At 39.4% G+C, this 27,461-nt stretch overlaps 1 protein-coding gene across 5 annotated transcripts; it reads right to left on the bottom strand.

Annotated features, from left to right (window-relative positions):
- VSTM2A (V-set and transmembrane domain containing 2A) lies at positions 1 to 27,461 on the bottom strand. 5 transcript variants are annotated; one of them, XM_036101304.2, is made up of 5 exons: positions 26,725 to 27,460; positions 24,745 to 24,911; positions 23,495 to 23,545; positions 20,033 to 20,369; positions 1 to 2,354 (listed from the first exon to the last, which is right to left on the bottom strand). In XM_036101304.2, exons 1-5 carry the CDS (start codon positions 26,801 to 26,803, stop codon positions 2,278 to 2,280), a joined length of 711 nt encoding a protein of 236 aa, XP_035957197.1. In that variant the 5' UTR covers positions 26,804 to 27,460; the 3' UTR covers positions 1 to 2,277. The 5 variants fall into 5 exon arrangements, with proteins under 5 accessions (XP_035957197.1, XP_035957196.1, XP_035957199.1 ...); XM_036101303.2 differs by having other exon boundaries at positions 1 to 2,232; positions 26,725 to 27,457; XM_036101306.2 differs by lacking the exon at positions 1 to 2,354 and adding an exon at positions 2,360 to 2,492 and having other exon boundaries at positions 26,725 to 27,461.

Genomic DNA, 27,461 nt, shown 5'->3' with positions numbered 1-27,461 from the left:
TTCTTTCCAAGCCAGCACATATCCTTTATTACAAGCGAGCATGGTAAACATCATTGGTACAGATACACGTCTGTCTTGCTTTAGAGTTGACCAATCTCGTAACCTGAACTTTGGGTAAAAGTAAATTACATGGTGGATTTTCCCAGCCTGACTGAATTTGAATCAGTATGCTAATTTACGCTTGAATGTATGTGATCTTTAGAGGCCAGATAGACTTAATAAATATTTATCTTACCATTAATTTATGCATTTTAAGTATTAAATTTTGAAAGAAAATAAATTTCTAGGTTAATAAAATAGCGCAATTAAATCCTTTATTTATTTTTCTCATTAGACTGAAATAATGAACCAAATGGACAAAAAGAAGTCAATAAAAGTTTTAGCCTGAAACATTATTTCTCAAAGATAATGTTAAGATATTATGAAAATATGCACATTGCTTGTAATTGAATAGCAGAAAATCAATGCATTTACCTTTGAAAAGCAGAGGTATTCATTGCCTTCAAGCTTCAGTTTAGGACCTTAGCCTACGAGCTGCTGGTCCTACAAAGATGATCTTCTGGTTTTGTTATGAAAGAAAATGGAAGAATCTCTAGGTAAGGAAAACTTAGGTCATTTCTATCTCAATCTGTATCTATTCCATAGTGTATATGGAACACATTAATAGTTCTGCCTATCATTCTTTGCCAGAGTACAAAACAGTTTCCAAATAAAATAATCTGAATTATCATAAAGCCAAAAATAAGAATGAAATATTTGAAATTATAATTCACTTAACCAGTGAAAACTTGAACACATTATCTTCTTTAGTTGGGGATTTGCAGTCATCTTTTGCATATTATATTTAGCCAACAACCAAATTTTAATTTTTAATTAGGAGACATTAAAATATAATTAGCAGCAAATAACAGAGTGACAAAGCTACAAAAATCCATAAAGGTCAAAGGAAGCAGCATCTTTAGCCACAGCAAGAAGTGTTCTTCCATGAATTTAGGTAATCATGGTGACCACTTCACCTTCTCCACATTCACCCAAGGCAAATTTTCTAGAAGCAACATTGTTTTTTGAAAATAATAATGATGATAGTAATATAGGGATAGCTGTCAAAACCAGAGAGTGTACATTCTTCAGAGTCAAGAGACCCTCAAACCTCAATAAACACCATATATAAAGGAACATAGCAAATTTCAACACAGCATACACACAACAAAATTAATTCATTTATCAGAGACCAATACAATTTTGAATATGCATTTTCCAGAAGGAAGCAGAGGGCAACAGTGACCATCTGCAGCTGTCAAACCCGTGGAAGTGAAACAAGGCATTACAAAATTCACACAATATATGAATTATAAGTGAAAAACAAATGCTTTATCTAAAAAAAGTTGGTTGGTGGCCCAACATATAGATCTCTATATGTATATATTTATATATTTAATGATAAAAATCAGCTTGCATGAGGGTCATAGTCTATCTACTTTGAAGTTATATCACACATACTATAAGCAATTTACAGAATTTGTCAGGTTTGCATATACAGGAATTGCAAAATGAATTAAAATACATTGAAATATAGAACACTCAAAATGTATTTATATAAACCTCCCAGGATTGACAGGGATTGGCCGTAATCAGCACTTGCCACCATTGAACAAGAAATATAATCAAGAAAAAGGTGGAAAAAAATCCAAGAAAAAAAAGAAAATTAAAAAAAAAAATCTTTCCTTTATTATGTCTTATTTAAAATAACGTTCTCCTTGTTGACTCGCAGTGTTGATTTTGTTGTTGCCCCAAAACCGGGGTTTTGTTTGATGGTAGTTTATGTTCTGTAGCTTTTTGATTTCTGTTTGTTTCCTGCAGGTAATGTGTCTTTTAGTAGGAAATCAGTGGTATCCGTAGTAAATATTTACTATACTGATGACGTTCAGGCCAATCCCTGAGCAGTCAGATGATGCTTTGAGTAGCCGAAAGAAAAGGAAAAAAAAAAAAAAAATAGATCTGGCTATTAGAAAATGTCCTATCACTTCACACTAATTTTCTTGAAATAAAAGACCAGTGATTTGCCCAAGAAAATGTTATGAACAAAGCGTGTGATAGCCTCTTCATTTATGCTTCCGGAAGCAGGCGCTCCTTGGGTAGGTAATTAGAGAACAGTGGGTGCAGAGTGGTGCTTGGAGTTTAGGGTCAACTTTGCTGTCCGCTCCGTAGATTTTACAGGCGATTTGCTCTTTGCTTTAAGAAGAGAAAGTGATATTGGAAAAAAGTCAGCACTTTAGATTAAAGCAAAGCACCCTTCACAAAGCCACAAACAAGAAGCAGGACAGAAAGTCCATGGCTTGTAGCTATCCTCGCACCTGCGGAAGAAGTTATAAGATATTCGCTCATCTTGAAGATTTCCAATGCTCCTTATTAGGCTGTTTTAAACACATACACATATATATTTAATTAGCTCGCCAGCTTGGCTCTGGTGCTCATGAATGTCTTGGCATGCACTGCAAATAACAACACATACAAAGTATTTCAGTCCCAGGAAGTTGGTCTTGTTTTGTTTTGTCTGTTTTCAAACAATGCCATCCCATGGTTGGGAACCCTGAGAGGAACAAATCCACAGACTCGTCCCTCAAGTAATTCTTTAAGGATCATTCACTCTAGTCATTTGGTTATTCCTCTATGGGTACCAAAAAAAAACCGCATCCCCTGTTTTACTACTGCGTAAGCATAAAACCACAGGAGTAGAACCAAAACAGAGCAGCAGGATTCTCAAGGGCGGGGAGAATGTGTTCTGGGATGGGTGCATGAGGGCATTTTGTTTTAGAGAAAGATCTTTCTCAATTGTTTACTCTTGAAATCTGAGGAAAAGTTAAGTGCTATCAAGAGGTGGAAATTTTTGAAAGAGCTTGAGGACACTGTAAGGGAGAGAACTAAATGGTATTCTTGCATTTACTTCTTCATGTATTTAATTCAGTAAGCTTCTAGCTACTAATTATGTATTAAATACCTTTATTTGTAAGAAAACAAAAATGTGATGAGGCTCTAAGAATTTCTTTCTTTTTTGGGGGGGGTCTTTCTTTTTTCTTTCTTTCTTTCTTTCTTTCTTTTTTTTAATTGGAGATAGATTGAAACAGTTTGAAGGGGTAAGGGCATGGAAATTCAATCTTTTGAATATTTCCGCTAAATCATGTTCAGGTCCATATTGCCAAATGATAAAAATTGAGGCAAAAACACATGCTCTCAAAACGTCACTGTAGAATAAACATTTGGGGGTTCTAAGATAGCCATTTAGTAGACTAAATCAAATCATTACTGTTTTGTTGTTGTTGTTGTTGTTGTTGTTTTTGGTTAGGTTACTCTAGTGCTGCCATTGATTGTCTTTGTTTGGTAGTGAGCCATATATTTAACATAGAGTCTCCTCATAGAAACCTAATGGCTGAAGACCCTGCAGTTAATGGTGAGTCTCAGCAGGGTGCCTTCATTCAAGCCGGGTAAGAAGGTTCAACAATGCAAAAGTGATAGGTCATGTGAAGCTCTCAGCACAAAGTTCATGCAAGGGAAATATATACAATCCATGTAGAACCACTAGCATCAGAGCTATCCAAAATTAAATATGTATTCCTATTATCTTTTGAAGAGAAATTCTTTGACAAGGATTCATTTAATCAAAAAAAAAAAAAAAAAGAAAGGAAAAAAGAAAGAAGGAAAGAAAGAAGGAAGGAAAGCAAAGAAAGACATGATTACATGGCTCTTTGAATAGCCAACTGCACTTGACACAAAGTATGTCTGATATTGAGTAAAGGTTCAAGAAATGCTAAGAGCAATAAAAGCAAACAAAATGATTCACTCTTCAGGAAAGATATTTTGTGAAATAATGGTTTCCTTTTCAGTGTAGGCATTGCAGATTGGCTCACAAATACATGACCTCATGTATTTTGCTGCCCCTTCCTCAAATAATCAACCCTTCATAGGAAATGCCTGAGCCCATCATTCCCAAAAAGATACGAAGGGAACCGCTACTTCATTTTGACCCAACATTTCCAACCATACTATGTCCAGCATGTGCAAGTTAAAACAAAATTTACATAAGCAGGATAATCAGAAAGAAGCCCAATTGCATACTGTAAAGTGTATTTTAAGGTTACTAAAATTTTGAACTGCCATCAGATATGCAATATGCCATTGTAACATAGTATTTTTTTTTCTAGTAATCACTCATCTGCTCTAGATACATGCATTTCCTAGCATATTTCTATTAAATGAAATGTATTTCTGTCAGGACAATTATAAAGCTTTTTTTTCCCCCCTGTACATTAGATTCTAAAGCAATTTTATCATCAAATTGTTTTTCTCTTCTGTTTTAGGTCTTGAATGAAGACATATGGACTCCTTTATCTTTGTAAATCCAAGGACTTAGTGAAACCTAAGACTCTGAAATGCTGTCATTTGTCCTGTGTTCTTTTAACAAATAATCATCATAGTCCTTTCCATTCAGATGTACACTATTCTGAATATTACATTATTATCAAACATGCTATTATACTCTATTCTATAGAAAGTTATTATTATTTTTTTTAAAGTCAAACTTTGGCCACTCATCATGCTTTATTCTTACCTTCACTGATAGAAACATTTTACTTTTGTGAAATAATGACAGCCAGGACTCAGTTAGGAACCCTGAGCTCCAATTTCTTCTGCTGCCTCTCATTTCTAAGATCCCAAATCAGAAACATATTTGTTCTACATTTTCTAAATTGAGCATAATAACTGTTTGTGTATTATTATTTTTTTTCATATTAGTATGACAGACATTGTATTGGATCACCTATTTTGCTTTATTTGGTTTCTCTTGCCTTATGCCCAGGCCAGGCAGGGTGATCTGTTATTCCCTAATACGCCCATGAATTTAAGCAACTCTTCCCCTCAAACAACCTGCACCCATTTTGTGTGTTCCCACCAGCCAGTTGTAATCTCACTCCCCTCTGAACTTCACAGTATATGGGCGTTGCCTCTCCAATGGCCTCAGCATGGCCTACATTGACTTGTAATTCATTACATTCATAGCTTATCCCACTGATTACACTGTAAGCTCATTACAGGCAAGGGACAAAACTTCAGCAATTTTTTTTATGACTCTCAATGTCTAAAACAATGCCTTGAAAGTTTTAAAACATTTCCCCTTACACAAAGTTCCCTGTGAAGAAGAGAGATACTATTATCTAAATTATGCGAAGAAAATGTGCAGATAGCACGCCCAAAGAGCAGCCTAAGAGGTCTCAGAGATTTCTCTCTGACTCAGCATGCCATTTCATGATGTCCTTTGACTTCTATTTAATAACGATGACTTTCATTTGTTTTTATGCTTAAAGATTTTCATAGTGCTCTCTCAGGTGTAATTCCCCAAGCCTTTGTAACACAGGAGAGGTATTTTCTCCATTTTGCAAATGGAAAGGTCTAATAAGTCTCCTTAGAAGTCTAAGGAGTGCAGAAACTTAGCGTCCAGTTTTCAGCTCTTCTTATACCTCATGCAATAGCCACTGTCACATCACCTTCACTGAGATGTGGAAAAGCAAGCCTTTCTCAAGAGGCTGACTGTGACAAAAGAGAGTTTGGCTAAGGAGAAATACGAAAAAAGAAAAGAAAAGCCTCAAATATTTATCTTCACGTAATTATTATCTCAAAGAACAAAAAAGTCCATCTGTTGCTTTAAAAAAAAAAAAAAAAACAAACCCCAAAAACCAACCAAACAAAAAACAATCACAGCTCAGGAGTGAGACCTTGGCATTCTGTGCAATCCGGTGGAGATGGGCGGCAGTTACACCACATCGTGAGAACCACTTCCATCAAGAGCTCAGTCCTGCATCTCCCCGCCTCATTTCACTTAGCACAACTTCCCAGACTGCAAAGTCGGCCTTGCCCCTCTCATCTGTCTGCCAGATGGAAGAACTTAGCTCCCTTTTAGCACCTCCCTTTTTAAACTATTCCATCTGTACTGCCATTTCTTCCCTGCATGCACGGTCATGAGGCTGGAAGACACTGGGCATGTTTAATAATGTAGCATCCCTCTTGTTCACATCAATTTCCCAAATGACTAAAACGCATTGGGCATCTACTATGTGTCAGGGAATCTGCACTAGGTAATTTGCATACATTGTCTTAGTTCATCCCCTCAACAGTTCTGTACAGTAAATGTACAGATCAGGAAAATGTAACTCAGTGACATGGAATACCTCACCCTAAGTCACATGGATAATAGGTGGTGAAGTAAAGAAATGAAGAAACAGCAATGCGAGTCAGATCAATTTAGAATAAGGACGTGCTTTTTTTTATGAGACTCCCTGAGGCAAATGATCTTGCTCCATTGTCTCCACATCTGTTCAATCAAGATGTGAAGCTATTATTTGAATGTACACTAATCTTTTCAGAGAAAAATGCATTGGCCATAACATGCTTCAGAGAAAAAAAAGAAAAAAAAAATTGATCTAACGTTTCTTCTCCCCAACTCAGAATTGATAAATACGGGATACAAAAACATCATCAGACTTTTAGTTTTCCTAAACCTTAAGAAGACGTAAAGCTTGCTTTGCTCCATATAGTGTACCAAATGTCATATGACATAATAATAGTTCGAACTTTTCATATGATAGAATTTTAGAGCTTAAAGCTTCGTCCAAAATCATTTCAATATTTGAGTAAAAGGTGGCTCCACCATCATTCCTACATGTCTTCTTCTAAGAACTTCTTTTTCTCCAAGCTTTTTATTCAATTTGATAGCCTAGGACTAAGAAAGCTAAGCTGATTGTTTTAAGTGCCACCACTAGTTAGTGATGGAGTGAGAAAGACCACCCGAGCTCTTGTCCACCAGGAAAAAGCATCAGAAGAGGATACGGGTATTGAATTCAAACAACTAAGAGGAGCGTTTACACAACTATCTGGATAATTTATCCCATCTAAATTATACCAGCTCTTCAAGTACCCACTTTCTCTCGGCTGTGAATATTTTCTGATAGGTAAATTTCCTACGTGAGTCCAATTTTTCATTGGTTTAGATGTGAGGTACAGTCAATGTAGGGCATCTGTCTATAAATTGGAGTATAATTCTCTTCTTTTTCCTATTTGAGTGTCGAGTGGAGTCAAAAGGAACAAGAAAAGAAAAAGAAAACAATTTCTCTCCTGCTGTGACTCCACGGTCTGACTCCAGAGTCTTTATTTTATAAAAGTGAATATTAGTGAGGCTTATCATCTGAGCAAACCTAAAACTGAAAATACTCCAATAATAAAAGAAGCATCAGTCAAATAATTTTGACTGTAAGGAGCCAAGTTTATAAAGAACGGAGTGTCCATTACAGCTCTAGGAACAGACAGACCCTTTGACATACTTCTCTTTTATCACAGATGTCAGCTTTAAGAAATGAAAATAGCTGTGTGAGAAAATTTGAGCTAGCTTTTAATGCCATTTTTATTCAGGTTTGCACATACTAAATCACTACTTAAGGGGAAAGGTCAAATAATAGGATGATTTTATCCTATAATTTTTTGAAAAGAATATCTTTTTATTAGAATTCTTACGGATCCATCGCCAATTTCTTCCAGAAAAAAAAATTTTTTTTTTAAAAGAAATGTGCTTCATTTTGACCTAATACATAAATTGCCTATTTTATTGTGCCCCTGCACGTTGGCAGCAGCTGTGTAAATTTCCTTTTCTTTTTCCTTTTCGTCAGCAAATTTATACCTCTGTTCTAGTCATGAGGCCTCTTCTTGTAGCTGAGGGAAGGAAAAAGAAAGTGCAGATGCCCATGTACACAAACTCTAATTGCCAAGGTGCATGGCTGATACGCCATTCACCACAGAATCTTCCAGACTCTGTCCGTGGCAGGATATCAGGGTTCCTACCTCCTACAGTGACTTGAGAAGGAACATGTAAAGTGCTGGTTCCTCCCACCTGCTAAGGCCATAGTGTGTCTCAAAACAGCACACACCAACTGTAACTCATTCATCTAAGTAAGACTGATCTTGGTGCACACAGGATGAGCAAATATTTCTTGAACACTTAGTATTTCTTTACCTCTGATTGTGGTCTCATGAGGTCATTACAATCATTTTCCAAATGAAGGACCTGAAGCTGTTGAACCTGCAATGCGTTCGAGTTTACCCAGCTAGTAAGTGGTGTTGCTGAGGTTCAAAACCAGTTCGGTTTCAATCTACAAGCTAATGTGCCTCAGAATTTCCTCTGGAGGCTCTTCATGACTGCAAAAAAACTCTAGACTCTCAATTCTGCCTGTTAGAAATATTTGGAAATATGAGCTGCTCTGACAAAATGGAATGGAGAGCAATATACATTAGGGGAAAACAAAATGTTTCCAGAGAGTGAAGTTTTTAATACCATGTACATTTAATAACTCTTTTAATGCATGGATAAGAATGATTTATTATTAGCACTACATTTACCAGTACATAAATAAACGCTGCTCAGGGGCTTGCAACTATTTACTCATGGAGTTTAAATATGCCTTTTGCATGTGTGTTTTCACTCTTAATTAGCATAATCTTTATTCATAATGCAAAGGTAGATATTAATCCACATCTTGTTGGAGTGATCACAAATTCCCTGTTAGGGACGACACACGCACGGACGGTATTGTAGAGCATGCCAAATTTCTCAAAGGGCTTAAATAAGCACATTCAGTGTGGGGAGTGGAGGAAATAATGAGGACAACCGGGGTCAAAGTGGGATGGCTCTGCATCCGAGTGGGCTGGACTGGTGTGCCCTGAGTGAGGACGCTCATATAAAGTGCACCACAGCGAGAATTACTGACTACTGAGCGGAGAGAGAAGCAAGCTGTATTTTCATATTTGAGCCACCACTCACTAGTTGGTGAAATAAAGGATCTCTCTTTCTGCCTACACTTTGCCGCACCGTGACAGAAATGCCCCTCGCCAACATCAACAGAGAAGAATCCCTCATCAAAGAAAGAAACACATCTCACATTTGTAGGGAAATGGCAACTGAGGCACTCAGAATAAAGGCACAGAAGTAAAGGAAAGAGAAGGAAAAAAAAGTTGCAAATATGCGATTTCAATTTTCGCTTATCTTCTTATATAAATTGGAAAGTTAAGATAGCAACATAATTCATACAGTAATTTGCCTACATTTAAAAACTAATTTTAATTGGTCAGCAATGTTTGCTTTTGAGGAAAAAATTCCTTGAGGACCTAATGCCAACAGGTTACAGAAAAACACCAATTATATAGCTTCAGAAAACACACTTCTTTTGACATAAGAAAAATGTTTTAAGACTTTACCCATATATTTTCCAAATTTGAGCCAATGGTTGTAGTTTTTCCTTAATCCAGCTATTTCAAAATTATCTAAATTAGAATGTTTTATAAATGAACTTCATAACAGAAATGACCTTAGCCATCAGAATTAAATAATTAACAGAGATGAAGCAATATATAATTTTAATCCATATCCTTTTTATCAAGGCATGCAGCTACAATAAAAGTACATAGTTGCCAGGGACTGCTCATCGAACTTCCTAAACATAATTTGATACTAAATATAATTTTAAATAAATGAATATTGTTGTTATAGTATGCAACGATGGATGACCCAAGTGTATTCTCCATTAAAACATAGGTGTCTGGGTTTGTTTTGTTAGAGGTTGATCAGATTACATAAGAATTCATGTATCTTCTCAGCAGTGGTATTATCCTAAGTGGTTTGTACTATACATAAACCAAAACATCATACCCAATCCTTAAACATCTATTTAACTCTAATTACATGCTAAACACAATGCTAGACACTGTAATAACATAAAAAATATCAAGACATAGTTCATATCTTCAAAATACTTATATTTTCAGACTGTTGGAAATTGAGTTTTCACATTCTAAAGGGTTTTTTTTTCTATTGAGTAGTTGTGTTTCTACTGCTTGCTCTGTAAATGTACTATTTTTTAAATTAACCATTTACAGCGCTAAGAGAAATCAGAAAATTAATAAATTTATTTAATTAGAAAAATTAAAACTCAAATATGTTCCAAATGGCTGAAGAAGATGCTGCTAAGAATGCGCCTATAAAATAAAACATATAAATGACACAAGAAAGAAATCAGTCCCATAATAGACCCCCTCATTTCACAATGCTTAAGACCCCCCTACTTTACAATGTAGAGTGGCTGCATTACTTAATCTTTATTAAAATGCTCGTGTCTGTGAAGATAATGAAACTGCTTAATGTAGTTTCTTACTTTTTATTTTTTCAAGGGCTCCACAGTCATCAGCTTTGTGGAATGAGGAATCCTAACGCCTAGTTTTACAATTTGCTTTAATTCCAGCATTAAGAGTTTAACCTATGTTGGGTTTTTTTTAATGCATATAGGGTTCGAAATTCATGCAAAAATGCTCTCTCAGACTTTTTAGAAGACATATTAAATAAAACATAATTATCATTTATAAATCTTCCAGGGTACTAATTTTCCTTGATAGTACCAACGACCGCACCATTGCTCACCGCTCTGAACTCCCTCTGAATTGGGGGCTGAATGAGTCATACTAGTGAGAGGAAAAATGATTGCATGATATTTAATTTATGGACTTTACGTGTGCTTGATTAGTTTAATCAAAATAAATTTATCAAGGTCACACTCATTATATTTAGAAAAACAAAAAGAATAACTTGAGGGTCAGATTCTCCATCCAGCTCCCAGGAAGTAACATACAGTGTTCTTAATTTCCATGCTACTAGCAATTTCCGAGTATGCCGCTTTCCTAGTAGTACTTTTACTATATATATATGCACACATGTATACATGTACGTATAAATGTGTGCATGTGTGCATACATGTGCGTGTATATATATTTTTAATTTGTCACTACTTCCGCAATCACACCCATTATTTTACTTTGTCTTTTGTAATTTGTTGAACATATTTTATTTGTTAGTTTTCTCTCTCATGAGCTGTCATTGGTCTATCTTTTTTTTTTTAAGATTTATTTATTTTAGAGAAAGAGAGCGAGAACACGTGGGGGGAGGGCAGAGGGAGAGAGAGGGAGAGAGAGAGAGAATCACAAGCAGACTCCCCACTGAGCATGGAGCCCGACGTGATGCAGGGCTTGGTCTGACAACCCCAAGATCATGACCTGAGCGGAAATCAAGAGTCAGATCCTCAACTGACAGAGCCACCCAGGGCACCCCATCATTAGCCTATCTTTAAATCTGGGAAATTTTAAATAATGTGGTTTTTTTTTTTCCATATAACAAAAGCAATGGATTATCATTGTATAAATGTTAATTATACACACAAAATAATCAAATAATTAAAAATCATAACATCTTGACTTTTGCCGTACATTTTCATATATTTATCATCTTTCTATGCAAGTATCTCAGATTGACTTAAAGTTTTGTATTCTTTATTTTTTACTTTAATGTTTTGTAGCCTGTATTTGTCACGTTGTTTTCTGTATTGAATCTCATCTAATTTCATTAAAACTTGATTTTAGAACCTGCGTAATACTCACTGCATGGTTTTAACATTTTAACACATTCAAGTAACTTCCTTACTTTTGGTCATTTGGGTATTTGCTGTTTTGGGAAGGCCTCTGTGAGAAGCATCTCTGCTCATGCCTCTGGGCTTGCTTCACTACTGATCTTTTTGGACTTTCCTTCCAGGAACATCACCTCAGGTATGAGTGGGTCACACGGTCTAAAGCCCTGTGACTGAGCTTTCCAGATAAATGTTCCTCCAGAAGGAAAGTACCAATTCACCGTGCAAGTAATCATATAGCAAAATGCCTGAGTCACTGTAAACTTGATGATACATGTTGATTCTAAAAATCTTTGCCAAGATTATATGTTTCAAGGTTTAAAAGAAGACTAGGGTTTTGACTGAGATTGCATCAAGTCTACAAATACTTTTGAAAAACCTGACACATTTAAAATTGAGATTGTCCATCCAAAAACATGCATATTCATTCACTTATTCCAACTTAAACTCTCTGAACAAAGTGTTCCAATGGTTTTCATATTTAGACTACTTGTGATTGTTTTTTAAAAAACTAGATATTTTATACTTTTTGTTGTTGTTACTATTGAAAATTATGTATTAAGCCCCAAGTATTTTCTATTTCAGTTTTGCTGTCAAATAGAGAATTAAGTTTATTTTGATATTTCTAAATCATTTGGAACGGATTACATAATTATAGCATATGTAAAATTGAGATTATTTTCTTCTTTTCCTAAGTATTAGACACACATATTTCCTTGTCTGCTGTATCACTTTTTACTTAAATTTGATTTAATTAAACAAATGTTTTGAATTACTTATAGTAAAATGTTATTTTCACTTGCATATTTTGTAACTCTAAATCTTCAAAGCCTCAGGCCTCTGATTTTATGCTAATCTTTCTCTGATTTTTCTTTTCTGCTTAGCTCTTTAATTAATTTGAGTTCATTTGGGTACATATCATAAATTACAATAATGTTTCCTTTTGTCACTTATTAATTAAATAAATCCTTCCTTAATTCTTATATTTTTAGCTCATCAGATATTAAAATATTTTATATAATTTGAGGGATTTCCAGGCTTCTTCTTATTTTCTTTCATCTCTATTCATATTTATGTTCCTTTATTACCCTTTTAAATCATAGTTATTTAATAATATGCTTTAAAATCCTGTAGGTAAAGAGGAAGGAACCAACCATGGCTGAACTCTTTGCCAGGTGTACTCTGATAGATATTTAAAATACATCATGTCTCTTAATGCAGAAAATGGCCCCTTAGGGCATATGTGTTAATATCTGTTTTATACATTATGGCTCTTGAGGCTCAGAGATATTTTGTACACAGCTCGCTCACAAACAAGCTGGGGTTTACTGGTTCTAAACCCATTTTATTTTTTCTTTTTAAAGCTTTTACCTGTTCTTACTTATGTTTTTAGATGTATCTATGATCATTTTATGACTTTAAAAATTCTGAGGGTCTTTTTTGAAAGCTTGAATTTAATTGAGTTAGCAGCCAGTGAGCATAATTGTGGTTTCCAAATACATGCTGTTTATTCAGGCCACAGAGTTCAAATTCTTAACAATCCTTTGGAATTTTATTACGCTTTACAGTAAGGATCTAGTTACAACCTTGGGCAAGACAGCTGGTCGCTAATATATTTAGTATGGTTATATAGGGGAAAATTTATCATCAATTAATAGCATTGTGACAGAAGTAAAAAAGAAAGTTCTGAAATTATACATGATAAAACATAAGCCAGGAATGAATCCTTCTTTAACCCCTCACCTACACTCACCCAGTAAGGAAAATACGCACCACAGTGGAGCCAGGTGGTGTAGACCATTTACTCTCAGCACCTCATTGCTCCTAATAATAATCAGAATAATAAAAAAGCATATGCAACAATATTAATACAGCAACTAGTTATCATTTCTTGAGGGCTTGATCAATGCCAAGCTCTCTCTGCATATGATTTCATTTAATTCTCAAAACTTGGTGAGGTTCATACCATAGTTCCCATTTAACAAATGAGGAAAGGGAGACATGGCCAGCTGTGAGTGATGGAGGTGACTTGGGAAGGGCCTTCCTCCTTAGCTGCTGGGCCCATGGCCCCTTGCGACTGAAATGAATGCACCTGTGTTAGGCTTTGGGTGACAACAGTGTTCCTTGGGAGAAGGGACGCTTGTCTTTTCTAGGACACATGTTACTTTGACCAACAGAATTAAGTCTTCCAGCAACTTCTCAAACCTTTGGTTATCTATCCAGATAGCTGCTCGCCTGGCAGCTTTCTGATATCTCAAATCATGCAATCGTTAGAGACGAGCTTATAACACGGGCAATTCTGCTTTATGTCTCCTCAACTACAGAGCTCCCGGCAATCACAAGTGAATCCTAATGTGGCCAGTGGTGCATTGAAAAGCCCTTCCAACATAGAGCTGGGTCTTGGTTTTATGGGCTCAGCTAGTTACTGAATTTCAATGAGTTAAATATAGGTTTGCGAGCGAATTTAGCCGGTATAGACTTTTAATCTACTTAATTCCGGTTCAAACACAGCTCTAGCAGATCCAGTGGCCTGTATTATCTAAAGCACTGCCTCAAATCTATTTTTCACCTTATTCATAGACACTTGATTTACATAGCAGCCATTTAACTGATAGAATTACAGTGATCAAATTAATTTAACCTGTGTAAGCAGCCAAGTTGGATCATTTAAACCAAAATCAACATTGAGGTCTAAATTATATTATTGGCTCGCTACCGAAAGGCAACACACACTTTCCTCATATTTTAAATGAGGAAAACAGCCTCCTGCAAGACCCTCAGCCCCGCCTCTGCCTCCCCGCACCAGCTTTGAATTCTGTTTCAAGATCATGCTTGCTAAATCTGGCCATTGTTGGAGAGGAGCCATGTTTATCAGCCACAGAGGAACTTCAGGGAGCTCTTGGTTTCTAGCAGCTGTAGGAGCAGCTGCCTCTCAATGCTCAGGTTCAGCTCACGGTGAAAACACAATAATCATATTTTGGAGTTCAGAGAATCAGCATCCCTGCTGAGTGACTAGAGACTCCATACGTAGAAACATAACTACCCCTCAACCACGGCCAGTTTTCTTGTAAGTGCCAGCTGTTGATCACCGGAGCGAAGAGAAGAGCTTCACAAAAGTCCATCTCAATCGCAGAAAATAATGGCAAAAGACCAGTTGCCGTACAAATATTTTGTAGCATCACACACATGCATGCCTATCTCATGGTAAGTGATACAAATGTTTTCCTCATCCGTAAGAACTTTTTAGAGCTAACGATTTTCATAATTTGCTGCACATAAAAATGCCTATTTCCAGTTCTAGATTCAGAGACTTTCATTCAAAAGGTGCTAGGTGGAGTCTCAGAATATGAATTTTTAACAAGCTCCCTGGTGAGTCTGGCTTGAGTCGTCTGCAGGACACTTTGAGAAACACTGTTTAGCCTCCGTCGGTTTTGGAATAGTGGTAGTATTATCTATTTATGCAAATATAATTATAAGGAAAAAAAAATAAAAACAAAGATTTACTGTCCCTGTCTGTTTTCCTTTTCTCCTGCAAACATGAACTCCATTTGTTCTAGGCACCTGGAGGAATACAAATGCAAATTGTAATGTCTGCAGCCTAGAAGTTATTGTTGGGTGACCAACTACCCCGTAGTGCCTGAGACCGAGGCTTCCCAGAACTTAGGGTGGAATCCAGCCCAGAAAGGAGGAAAGCCCCGGGGAAGACTTCCTACACTACAAGCACAACAATGGATTCAAAGGAAGCATAAACAAGTTGCTGCGGAGCCTTGAAGGAGGAAACAACCAATTCTAAGAGGATCCAAGGAAGCTTTACAAAAGAATTTGCATTTGAGTAGGAACTCGGCTAAGAGGGAAAGACCCACGCAGAGACAACACATTTGCAAAGTCACAGAGGTAAGACGGTATCTGAAAACATTGAGGAAATACTAATTAAGAAGATTATGGGCGTGAGGATTGGGAACTCAGGAGAAACAAGGCTGGAAATTAGACCATGAGAAAGTTTGTGATAGTGCTTTGGAAATAGTAATTCATACTTGCTCTGTTGTGCTCTGTTCGGTGCATTAGCATTTAAACAGGCAAGGTATTAGGAGCTGTTGCAAGAGACGGGGAAAGTGAAGAGGGCCTACGTTGAGAACTAAGTCCCTGTTGGGAGGAACAGAAAAGATGCAGTTGTTCAAGGATATTTTAAAGAGACAGTGGGACTGAATATCGAATTCCCTGTGGCAACCGAAGGAGGAGAAAATAAGAACGTTTTCCAGGTTTCCACAAGACCTGTGTTTGCGATGATGTGATTAAAAGAATTTGGGAACACCAGAGGAAGAACATTTCTTTTTGGTGAGGAAACTAAGATAAACTCAGTTGTTTTGAGTATTTGTGTTTAGGGGCCTCACCACCCTAAAACCTAAAACCTTGTACCCTCAAACAACATTTTTTTTTTTTTTTTAAATCTCTCAGGAGTCGCTGTCAGTTGGGCTCAGCTGAGCAGTGCTGGTTGAAAAGGCAACAGGGACTGAAGTTAAAGGCTGGGCCGCTTGGGCTTCACTCAGTAAGGTGGTCTCAAGGTAGTTGGACTTCTTAACTGGTGCCTGGCTTCCAGGAGGCCACAGCTGACGCTGCCTGCCCTCAGAAAGGCTAAATCTAGACTTGGCATTGCATGAGCCGCATAACGACTTCATACCCTACTGTCAGAGTGGCCACAGGGCAGCCCGGGTTGGGGCCGGGGGGCAGGTGCCACATGCCGGTGGGTGCAGCGTCAACAAACGTGCAGTCATCGCTACCCGCCACAGTGCTTGTGGAGATGGACTGGGGGACCAGGGTGAAGCCTAGTCTGGCTCCCCGGAGAGAAATCGGCATCGGGAACGTGAGTGCAGGAATTTTGTGGGGGAAAGTTAGCAGTCAAAAATCTTAAAAATGGGTGATTAGATCAGGGAGTTGAGACTAGAACAGGACTGCATTTACGAGAGAGCTCGAACTCTAACAGCCAGTCGGAGGGCAGATGCTCCTAGCAACTGCGCAGGACCAGACAGGACAGGTGAGGGGACAGGTTTGGAGACTGCAGGGCTGGCGGTGAAGAAGGCGCTAGGAGTGGGAGTGGGCGACGGCGCCCCCTGCCGGATGGTGGCCGGCAGCTGGGGAGGCAAGTGGGGCTGGATTCAGTCTGGTTTGCCAGTTTTCCAGGGCTTGGGGAGGGGTCAGTAGCAGGGAAAGAAGACAGGAACACAGGGAGGGCTGGAGGGGTGGCCTATGGAGGGCACCCTTGGCTTCTGGAAGGAGGGTGAGACAGGAAGACTCAAGTAGAGGATGGTGTGGTATAGGGGGTATTTGGGGAGGGGAGAGGCTCAAGGAAGTCTCTGCGTTCTCTGTGAAGGTGGAATGAAACCACTCCGGGCCAGAGTCAGGATTTCTTCCTCCTCAGAACATCTATAGGACATTTCTTCTAATGTTAGTTATGAGTGCACAAAACTGGAGAGAGTTCAAAAGAACTGGAGATGAGAAAACAAGGGGTTGCGAAAGCCAAGTTTTGTTTATCTGTTTGCTTTACCACTTTTCCTCATTGTTTTAATTATGGATTATCAAATGAATTTAAAAGGAGATGTCATAAAGGTAAACAGTTGAAAGCAGGAGGGTACAGTCCCATGCTCACTAACTTTTGGAAAAATACTGGAAAAATACGGGAGTACTATATTAAATGACAGTTAAATCTTTTCTTTATCTTGTGGTGTATAGATGGAAATCGGCTCTTTTTCCATCGTTTTTTTTGGTGTAGATTTCTGCTTTACGAAAACTGGTTAATTGTATGACAGTTTGAACGTTATATATATGTATATATACCAAATTCCTTTCAGCCAATACTTTTCCTGAATAGAGACAGAAATTCTTTGACAGGAAAATACTACAAATTAAGAATTGAGTAATTCAGCCTAAATAATGTAATCAACTAAGTCTAAGACTATCATGAAGAGAAAAGGCCAGATAAACCAGCCTTTTGTAACACATGTACCATGGATAAGCATGCCTCCTTGTATCGAGTGAAAACAGACAAAAGTCTACTATAGCACTTGGCCTGTAAAAGCAAGATTTTAATTTTTGTGTCTTCGTCATGTCTTGCCTTTACTAGAGTAAGAAAAAGAAAAGATGCATGATCAGTGGAATTTACAAATATTTTGTTTGCTCACAAATAAAAATATACACTCTTTGCAGAGAGGAAGTATGTCTCCCATTTTTGTGTCTTGTGCCTGGCACAGAAGCTCTCAAAAGGATGGAGAGTGAATAAATGAAGCATGAGTATTGAAATCAGCTTTATTTGGATATAACCTGAAAAATTATAAAGCAAAAGTATAAACCAGGATGTAGGTATTACAGTGAATCTACTCTATACATATCCATCCCAGAGACTGTATTTTATACAATAATTGTGCAAGCACAGAAACTTACACATGGATAGGATGGGTGGCTAGGTAACCCCAGCTTCTGAACTAGAAGCTAAAAAGTATCATTAAACGTATCGAAAATATTTTCCAGTATTCACTGGTAGAAAAAAATAGAAATTAAAGATTTTGATATATTTCATATTAATCTTTGCTATAAGCAGATGGCTTTGGATGCATATAGGCTTTCATGAAGTCAGCTTCCCTTCTTCCGTCTTGCTTTAGAGAAAGCAACAAGCAAGGCTTGGTGTGGTGGAAAATAAGCAGTGATTTCTGTTTGAAAACTGTTAGAAGACATTGAGAGTTTTACCATTTAGCTCCAATCACAACACCAAGAAAAATATATTAAAATAGATATTTTTAGAGTATATTATTTCATCTAAAAGTAAATAATTTAGAAATAGGACATTTCATTCCATGCTTAGAACCCTCCACTGGAATAGGTAATCCATTTGATTTTATTCAACGAAACAGATTTATGGTATCTAGTTTGGAATATTCTGTGTAGGCTAATAATTTGACTTTCATGATTTGGAGTTTTCACGAATAAGGTCCTAAACTGTCTGCTGAAGCTACTCTGTAATTTTGCATATACCGTCTGGCTTCTTTTTTTGTTTTTGCATGAAGGAGAGGGGGACGATGTCTCCAGAAACACTGACTCTTTGTCAAACAATGGCTACAAAACTTCTAACCATTAGGCGCATATATAAATGTATTTCTGTGTGCTAGATATGTATATGTGGTTATACATGCATATAGATATCTGTGTAATGTACATTCTAGCTATGGTTTTGTTCTTTAACTTGAAAAACAAAAACGATGAGAAAGAGGAAAATGAAACAAAGCCACACACATTGAGCCTTAGGGTGGCTAAGAGACTAAGCTATTTGTTTATCAGATTGGCGGAAACTGCCATGACCAAGGGATGCTGGGATACTTGCTCACCTACATTCAAAGGCAATGCAAACAAACTTCCAGGGACCCTTAGTCAAGCTGCCTACAAATCCTATCCATTAGCACGTGATGCATGAGTAGGAAACCTAGGTTGACACACATTATTTTAAAAGTGCATATATATATATATATATATATGTATTTGAAATCCTCCTAATGAAATGACCAGGATTTTGTATTTAATGGCTAAAGTGACAGTGTTAGCAATGTAATTTTCTATTACCAACAGTAGTATCAGTAATTCTTCAAAGATAAAGTGTAAAGGGAAAAACTTAAAGAATGATAGATTAAATATTTTTCTGCTCCCTTCACCCTGTAATATTACGTCAAGTGTTTGAACAAAATACAGAAAAGTCACGGGGTTGTGCAGGGTACTGCTCATTCCAAGGAGCCTTTATCCCACATCAAGGTTAAAACTTCAATGAGTTTCCATTGGCTAAGTGATTGCATAAATTAATGTCATTCAGAACAGCTTTAACTTGCACAGCTGACTTTGGAAATGTGTGACTAAGCTCCTAAATTGGCATCGAAGGCACATTTACGGGAGTTGCCTTATCTCTGCACCACTTACTGCCTTTCATCCCCCCCTCACTTCCTCCCATTATCATCATCACTTTCATCACAGGCAGCTGAAGTTTCTCCTTCAAAATCAAAAGCCCTTGGAGAACAATCCTGCCTTAAAGCTATGGGCCGCCCGAAAATGTGTTGTCTCTTTCATTTACATTTGATTAAGTGAAAGTCTCTTAATTTGGGCCATTATCAATACATAAATCTGTAGAGAAAATGAACATGCATTTATAATGCAACCAACATTACATGATTTACTGTTCTTATAGTGTGTAAATACAGAAGGGGAGAAAAAAAAAAAAGTCCAGCTCTGAGGTCCCCTGGACATGAGGAACTGTCAGCGACTCACAGGGCAACTCACACCCTCTGTGAAGGCGAGCCTCAAGCTCCCCGTGTCTCATCCCATCATTATTTCAACTGAGCTAGGTCTCCAATTTCAAAACCATCACACACAGATCTGTCTACTCTACTTGACCAATCTTCCTGCGGGGAGGTCTGTGAGTGGTAAAATGAAAGGCTCAAAATGGGTTTCCATACCTGATTGTGGACTTTGTTTGGGGATTTTGGCTACCGCTTGAGGGCTGGAGGTGGAGTACATTCGCTGGTTGGCAGAGCTGTGGATGCTGCTGGGAATGGCCGCGGAGACATTCTTGCGAGGCTTCATATCTTGCAGCCACATGGGCGAGGCTTCGAAGGCCTGCATCCTCCTGGCATGGCTGTTGGCGTTGACTTTCAGGTAGGCCTGGGCTTTGTGTTCCTGTAGCTCTCCGTAATTGGCATCGGTCACCCTGCATTCGTACAAGCCTTCATCCTTTTTCCTCACTTTGGAAATCTGGAGCTTGTGAGAAATGTCATTGCCTTGGACTTTCACTGTCTGAAAAATTGCAGGTAAAAAAAATAAAGTGCTACATCAGACGGTTTTGTTCCCGCACTTGCTCCTGAGCTTGCTAATGCTGGAAAATTAAAGGGTCTTAATGGCCTCATAGCCACAGTCAAAGAACTATTTATTTTCTCAACAGTCAAATACGCAGGTCATATTTATCCCATTGCACTAACAACTGGCTTCACAAAATCATGGAATAATTAGTTCAGTCCAGCCAGCGCCAGATTCTATTAGCCATGTGGTCCCCATTTCCCAGGTTCCAGGAGCGGTCCTGCCATTTTTCCAACTACGAGATTGACCTCTGCCTGGATAGCTCAGTCAAATGAAGCACGAACAGAATATGGTAAATGATTTAGTTTTACAGCCTCTTTTCTTCACCGCAGGCTACAACTCTGAGAGATCACAAAATTATTTTGTCGCTCACAACAGAGTTTGAGAATGTGTTTTTATCCCTGCACTGGGATGCCTTACTAAAGGTACTGACAAAAATAGGTGTGAATATTTAACAGTCTACTCAAATGTTTGGTGCAGTCTTACCAATAGTCTTGGGGTGGTGTGGCTCAGGGTACAGATTAAGGTCACCTGGAGTCTTATGGTCAGAGTGCATACCCCCTGCCATGGTAGGGTCTTTATGCTACTGGACCTGGAGATGCCATCGATCGGACACTGGTTTGATTTTCAAAATTAAAACTGGCTCTCTTATTTCTCCTAATAATGTTTATGCCAGATTAATAGCAAAATTATATGTAAATATTAAAAGATTATAAGTTTGTGTTACATGTAACATACATGAACACGTGTATATCCATAAACATCTTCATCAGAACAGTTAGATTTTACATACATCATATATTATCCATGATAGGATGATGGATTTCATCAGACACTCAGGGTTTAAGGATTTGCATGATTTTGGAAGACAGAGAAATGAAGTAAAGAAGGCATACACTTTCAAATGGCCATAAGTAATTAAGGAAACTAGGGAAATGTTCATTGGTTTTTACATACAGAGTTATATATACGAATAGTTATCAGTATTTGAACCATAACCATAGTATGTATTTATTTGTATGCAAAATTACATATTAAGATACTCATACTATGACAATAATGGGGATTAATAGTTTCAAATATAGTCTCAGTTGAGTCTCCTAATAAAGTTTGAGATAGTTGGAGTACTTATATGATGATTATTTTAGAGAAGAGTAAACTGAGGTTTGGGGGTTTGGGTCCTTGATTCTCAGCATTGACTGTACATTAGAATCATCTAGGGAGAGTTGTTCGTAAATAGTCTCATTTGGGGGCACCTGGGTGGCTCAGTCAGTTAAGCTCCAACTCTTGATTTCAGCTCAGGTCATGATCTCAGGGTCGTGAGATCGAGTTCCACACGGGGCTCTGCACTGGCCCAGTGGAGCCTGCTTAAGGTTCTCTCTCTCCCTCTGCCCCTCCCTCCCCTCTCTCTCCCCCTCTCCAAACTAATAATAATAATAATAAAGAAAATGGCCTCATTTGGATTAATGTGGAAACATTAAGCTTGCATCTCAAGGAGGCACAGCTCCTATCGGTGTTTGATAAAAGCTTTCCTGAGAATTCTAAGTTAACAACTGCTGGTTTAAGACACATGACCAAGGTCACCCGGTTAAACTGGGAATAAACTTCTTTCTATCTCAGTCTGTAACCAGAACTTTTGCTGATTCACTAGATACTATGAACTTTTAGCATAGATAATACTGTTAGTAGTTATGTGCATGATCATGTATCTTAACTGTATGGCTCCCTAGTTCAGGATGTGTGAGGCTATTCCTTACTGGTCTTTGGAGGATATAATCATGGCCGAAGGGTGAAGCATGAATAGTCAGTGAACAATCTAGCCACTACATATATGTATAAAAATGAAATATTTAAGGTAAGTATTGTCAACAATTGATTTTACCAGTAAAACCTTTCTAGCACTGTATGAAAACAATAATTTCTGTAATATCGTAATAATTGAATTGAAATATTCTAAAAAGTCAGTGAGTTTATGAATATAAATTGTAGTTTTTGGTTTATGTCTCATTTTTGTTTGATATTTGCTTCCATGTTGAGATTATACACTTACATCACAGAATTTGGTTCTATTAGTACAATATATTTTCATACTTTTAGTTGTGATATAACTCCAATCTTATATGACTTTTTTACTACTGTAACAGCTTCAGAATATATTTTCTTTTTTAATATAGGTCATTGGATTTTTAGATTCTTAAAATGAATAAATCGTAAGAATATATACTTATATATATATTCCTATGTATAGCATATATGCTAAGCAGACCTTGTACTTTCTGACTTTATATAACTATTTCATTTCTAGTAATGAAAACTTGCTTACTATTTATGAATGAGTTAAGCAGTTCTATCAACATAAAGTGATTCTAGGAGGCTTCATTGGTGGTGTAGTAAAAAAAATATATAATTTTCTTTTTATTTCTAATTTCACATAGCATTATTAAAAGTCAAAATACAACTCTATTTTCAATAGGTCAACCTCCACGAATTATGTTTTATATTTACATTGCCTTATGGTTTTATATTTATATGATTTTGAGCATTGTCATTAGAAATACATTGCATGAATTATGAATCACATTGAAAATTGAGTTGTTTTCCATACAATTTCAACATCCTGTTGAATGCTTTAATTTTTTCCTGCCTAGGAAGATTTTCATAAGTTAGTGTTTTACTTCCTATTAAAGGATAAGTATTTCTGTGATTTTGAATGAATATTAGTATTGCAGTCCTATACTCCTACAGTTATGTAAGTGCCAAAAAGAGTAAGAAGAAAGTGTCACACTCCTTGGCTGGCAAATGATTCTCTAGTAATTGTTTAAATATTTACGATATTGAAATAAATAATTTTATTGTATCAACTCTAAATCTGCTTCAATTTTTATGTACCCAGTAAATAAGAAAGAGAAAACTGGATCTCGTCCTGCGTTCGTGAAATTGCCTTTTTCCGGGACAGTAAGTTAAAAGGCTTTTAAAACCCTAAAATTCCCCTAATTTTCACCTGGGGCCTGCCTGGCAGCTGACAAAGGCACGCGCCCCCTGTCGCCTGTCGCTGTGATACTCACACTGATCTTGGTCCCGTCGTTGTCCGGGTCTCGGTCGGGCACCAGCTCCACCTGCGGGAGAAGGAGACGATGCTCAGACTCGGGACCCCGACGGTCCCCGTCCTGATCCGGAACGCAGCCGCGCCGAGCCAGCTGGGCGAGGCTCGGCGAGGCTCGGCGAGACCCAGTCGTGGTAGCAGGAACGTCTCGGTTGGGGTGATTTAGGGAAGAGACCGGCGAGGACCAGCGCAGCCCCAGCCGGCGGGTCTGCCGCCGAGGCCAACGCGGCGCGGGGCGGCGGGACCGCGCGGGGGCGCTGCCGAGTCGCGCGCGCTGGGATGCGGCTCCCGGACACCGCGGGCTGGTGAGGGCTGGACGCCCGGAGGGGGCGCGGGCGCGAGTGGAAGTTTGCGGGGACAGGAGTCTGCGTCTTTGCCCGGCCTGCCTCCCCTCTCTGGGGTCTCTTCCAGATTTTCTTTTTTCACTTGGGCAGGTCCGCCGCCTCTTTTGCTGAACTGTTCAATCTCGGCTCTGACCCTCTCTCTCCCTCCTCTCCCCGCTGCTTCCCTTTCCCAGTCCCTACTCCTTTTCTCCACACCTCCCCTTCCCCTCCCACCCCTCCCCTCCGCTCTCCTCTCAAGCGTGTTCAAGAGTAGCCTCCGCTCCCCTCCTTCACTCACTCCCTATTCCCTCTACCTTCGCACCTCGCCGCCTCTTTCCACCGCCCCTCCTTTCTCTCTCTCTCTCCCCCCCACTTTCTTCCCTTTTCCCTCCCTCCCACGCCGACCTCCCCTTACCCCTCCTTTTCCCTCTTCTCTCTCTCCCCCCTCCTCCCAATCTCTTTTCTCCCAGCCTCAGTCGTGAGAAGAACTGACAGGTGTGTGTGTGTGTGTGTGTGTGTGTGTGTGTGTGTGTGTGTGATGGAGACACAGAAAAATCCCTCCCGACCCCACCGTCCTGGAAGGGGGACAGAGGGTGTCCTGGGCTGTAACAATACAGTAGTCCCCCCCTACTGACAGCTTGACAATAGCCGGTACTAAAAGGAGGAGGTTATTCCCAGTTTTAATCGGGAAACACTCCACAACCCGACTTCCTCCTTGGTTTTAACGTAATGTCACCAGGACACATTCCGGCTCACCCCCTGGCATCACTCACGCTAAGAGAGCCAGGCGGGTCCCCAGGGGCGTCCAGTATCCCTGGGTGCACCTAGAGGACCAAGGGGGTGAGTGGGACAGACGCACGCGGTGTTGCGGGCGACGCGACTCGGCTACCTGAGCACCAGCCACCTCGGCCCCGGGCTCCAGGTCCTCGGGCCCCCGCAGGAACCACCACTGGATCTCCAGATACACCGAGGCAGAGCCACTTTGGAAAGCGCAAGACATCTCCACATTCTGCCCCTCGGTCGCCGTCACGTTCCGCGGAAACTCGGTAAATTTTGCTGCAAAACAGAAACGCATCCTTTTGGAATACCCACACCACTCTTGTCAGCGTCTCGTTCCTTGAGAGCTCTCTACATTTTTCCTGGACTTAAAAAAAAAGGGGGGGGGCAACAAAACCCCTCTGTGACTTCTCGGGCTTTGCCTGGTTCCCCAACCCCTTTTCCTTTGCCTCATTCATGTTTACTTTTGGTATCATGCCTAAATAACTTTGTTGTTGATGAAGTCCAGGTAATGGAAAGGTTAACAAGCTTGCCAAATAACTCACCTCTGTTAGCCAAGTTGCCCATAGTGAGATCCATATACCTTTTGTCAGATTGCAGCATTACCCAAAACTTACAGAGGGATTCAATGAGCTACATTTTTGACAAATCTGTCAAGTTGATATATGAGGAGAGCCTCTTGCTCTAAGTTTCTAAACAACCTCTGACTAACTGGTTGTTTCAAGTAATAGAGAATGGATCATGATTACCTGTCAAAATGCACATGCCTGATATATCAAAACAATTACTAGCAACTGTGATTTTAAGGCCACAGCAGCGAAAGGAGTCGCACACTTTCTAAGCTGTGAACATTTTTTTCTTTCTAGATTAACCTTCATATTTGTTCTCGTCAAGCTGTATTGTAAATTGCCATATATCATGGCAGGTAAGAATCACACACCTGGTTTTAGTTCAGAGTGAAGACTGTTTTGAAGTCACCAGAGATTTTTTTTTCAGTCTTTTCACTATCAGTCTCGACACTACCTGTCTGCAAATTCAGAGTTAAGGTGAAACTCACAAAAATGAAATGTTCCCTTTCTCCCAAAGGCATTTCTTTAACATGGAATGCTCTGGGTGGTTGTTCTTATCTTGTCTGAGGGATACTTTGTGAAGAACTGATGTTTCCCTAAAAGTAATCCTGGGGAGATTTGTGGCTGATGGAAGTGCACAGTTACAACGCACACTCGTGGACAGGAGGACTGAGGGGCTGCAGGACTGATTTAGGGTGGATGCTCTTTCCCCCCACTTTTTAAAGAGGCACCATCAGTGTGTCTTTTCAAAATTTTAGGAAATACCAAAACGATCTCAACTGAAGGGGAACTGTATTTATACTTAAAGGAAGAAGCAGATGTTAAAGAAGACATTCTGATGTGAAAATGACTTTTCTGTTTAAGCTGGAAGGAGGAATATGGCATTTCTGCTTGCAGAAGTGATGCAGTCTTTTGGCAGCAGAGATGTGATCTGTTCATGGTGCTGAAATGATCACTGCAGCCTGCGAAGTCCCGAACAACTGGATTCAGCAGGCTGCTGCGGCTTGTAATGCAAGTCGTGCCTTTTTATGGGTCCTCAGAGGACTCTGTCCTTTGATAAACACACATGCAAACGAAGTCGCAAGGACCCAGAAAAAGGAAACTAAACCAATTCTGCCTACACTGAGGAGGACTGGCAATGGAGAGCCCCCCATCCCCAGCTGTTTGTTTGCCATGATTATGTATGCATGAGTGGTTACCCAGTGCATGCACACAGATACAAGGCACACACACACACACACACACACACACACACACACGCAACCCTGTGTTTGCACTTGCCCAGGAACCCACTTCATTGTCAGGCACAAAGTAGATTTGCTCTCAAATCTAGCTTGCCTACTATTTAATAAACTTTAAATAAAAACGCCAAACAGAACACTATTCCACTGTTACTTGCTAAGAATCTCACTACATCTGCTTGGCCGTTCTTGGAATATAGAGAACACACACACACAGACACACACACACACAGACACACACACTCCGCAAGCAAATGTATATTTGCCAATGAGCAGACTTACCTTGAGAAGACAGCCCTTGTTGAACATATAAAACGGAAAAGAAAACAAATCCAACATATGCCAAAAAGATCCCCATCATTCCAAAAGGGGGGGGGGTCACATCAGTGTAGCCAACAGCCAAAAAGCCCAAAAAGATAGGAATGCAAACGTATCAGAGGCTCAGTCTCAGAGCCCTGCGCGCGACCCTGCAAACATCCTGCTGCTCACTCCGCGAGGACTGGCTCTGGGGAGAGGGGAGTGCAATTCGCGAAGGTTAAAACCAGCTGGCTCGGATTCGGAGAGGCTTCGAGTCCACACTCGGGCTTGCAACGCGGGGAAGTGCCTCCGCTGCTTCGCTGCCTGCTTTCAGCTACCTGGCAGCTCGTCCAACGTCAGCCCGCTGCTCCGGCTTGCGTGATCACTGCCCTCCCTAAACGCCGAGCCAGCTCGGGAAGTGGGGAGTGGGCAAGGGGGGCGGGCTGGAGGACTTCACCGGGCTCGCCGCGCCGCAACTTTTCCCTCTAATGGCTGCGATGATGCCTTTAACTCTCTGCGCGCCGGACGGCTCCCCACCTGCCAGGAACGCGGGCCGTGCAGCCCGCGGCAGGCTCGGGGCTTGGCGGCTCCGTCTACGTTTTCTTTCTGGAGAGCAGGAGCATTTATTTTTTTCCAATTTGCCCTTTTTCCCCATCGATTGAATCTTTCTTGCCTCGGCAGACTGGATCGCTCGGCGCTTAAGAGGACAATACAGTTGTAGG

This window comes from Halichoerus grypus, chromosome 12 (assembly GCF_964656455.1).
Source record: "Halichoerus grypus chromosome 12, mHalGry1.hap1.1, whole genome shotgun sequence".
NCBI classification, from domain to species: domain Eukaryota; kingdom Metazoa; phylum Chordata; class Mammalia; order Carnivora; family Phocidae; genus Halichoerus; species Halichoerus grypus.
The sequence above is the reverse complement of the archived record's forward strand: the minus strand, read 5'-3'. Positions and strand labels throughout refer to the sequence as shown.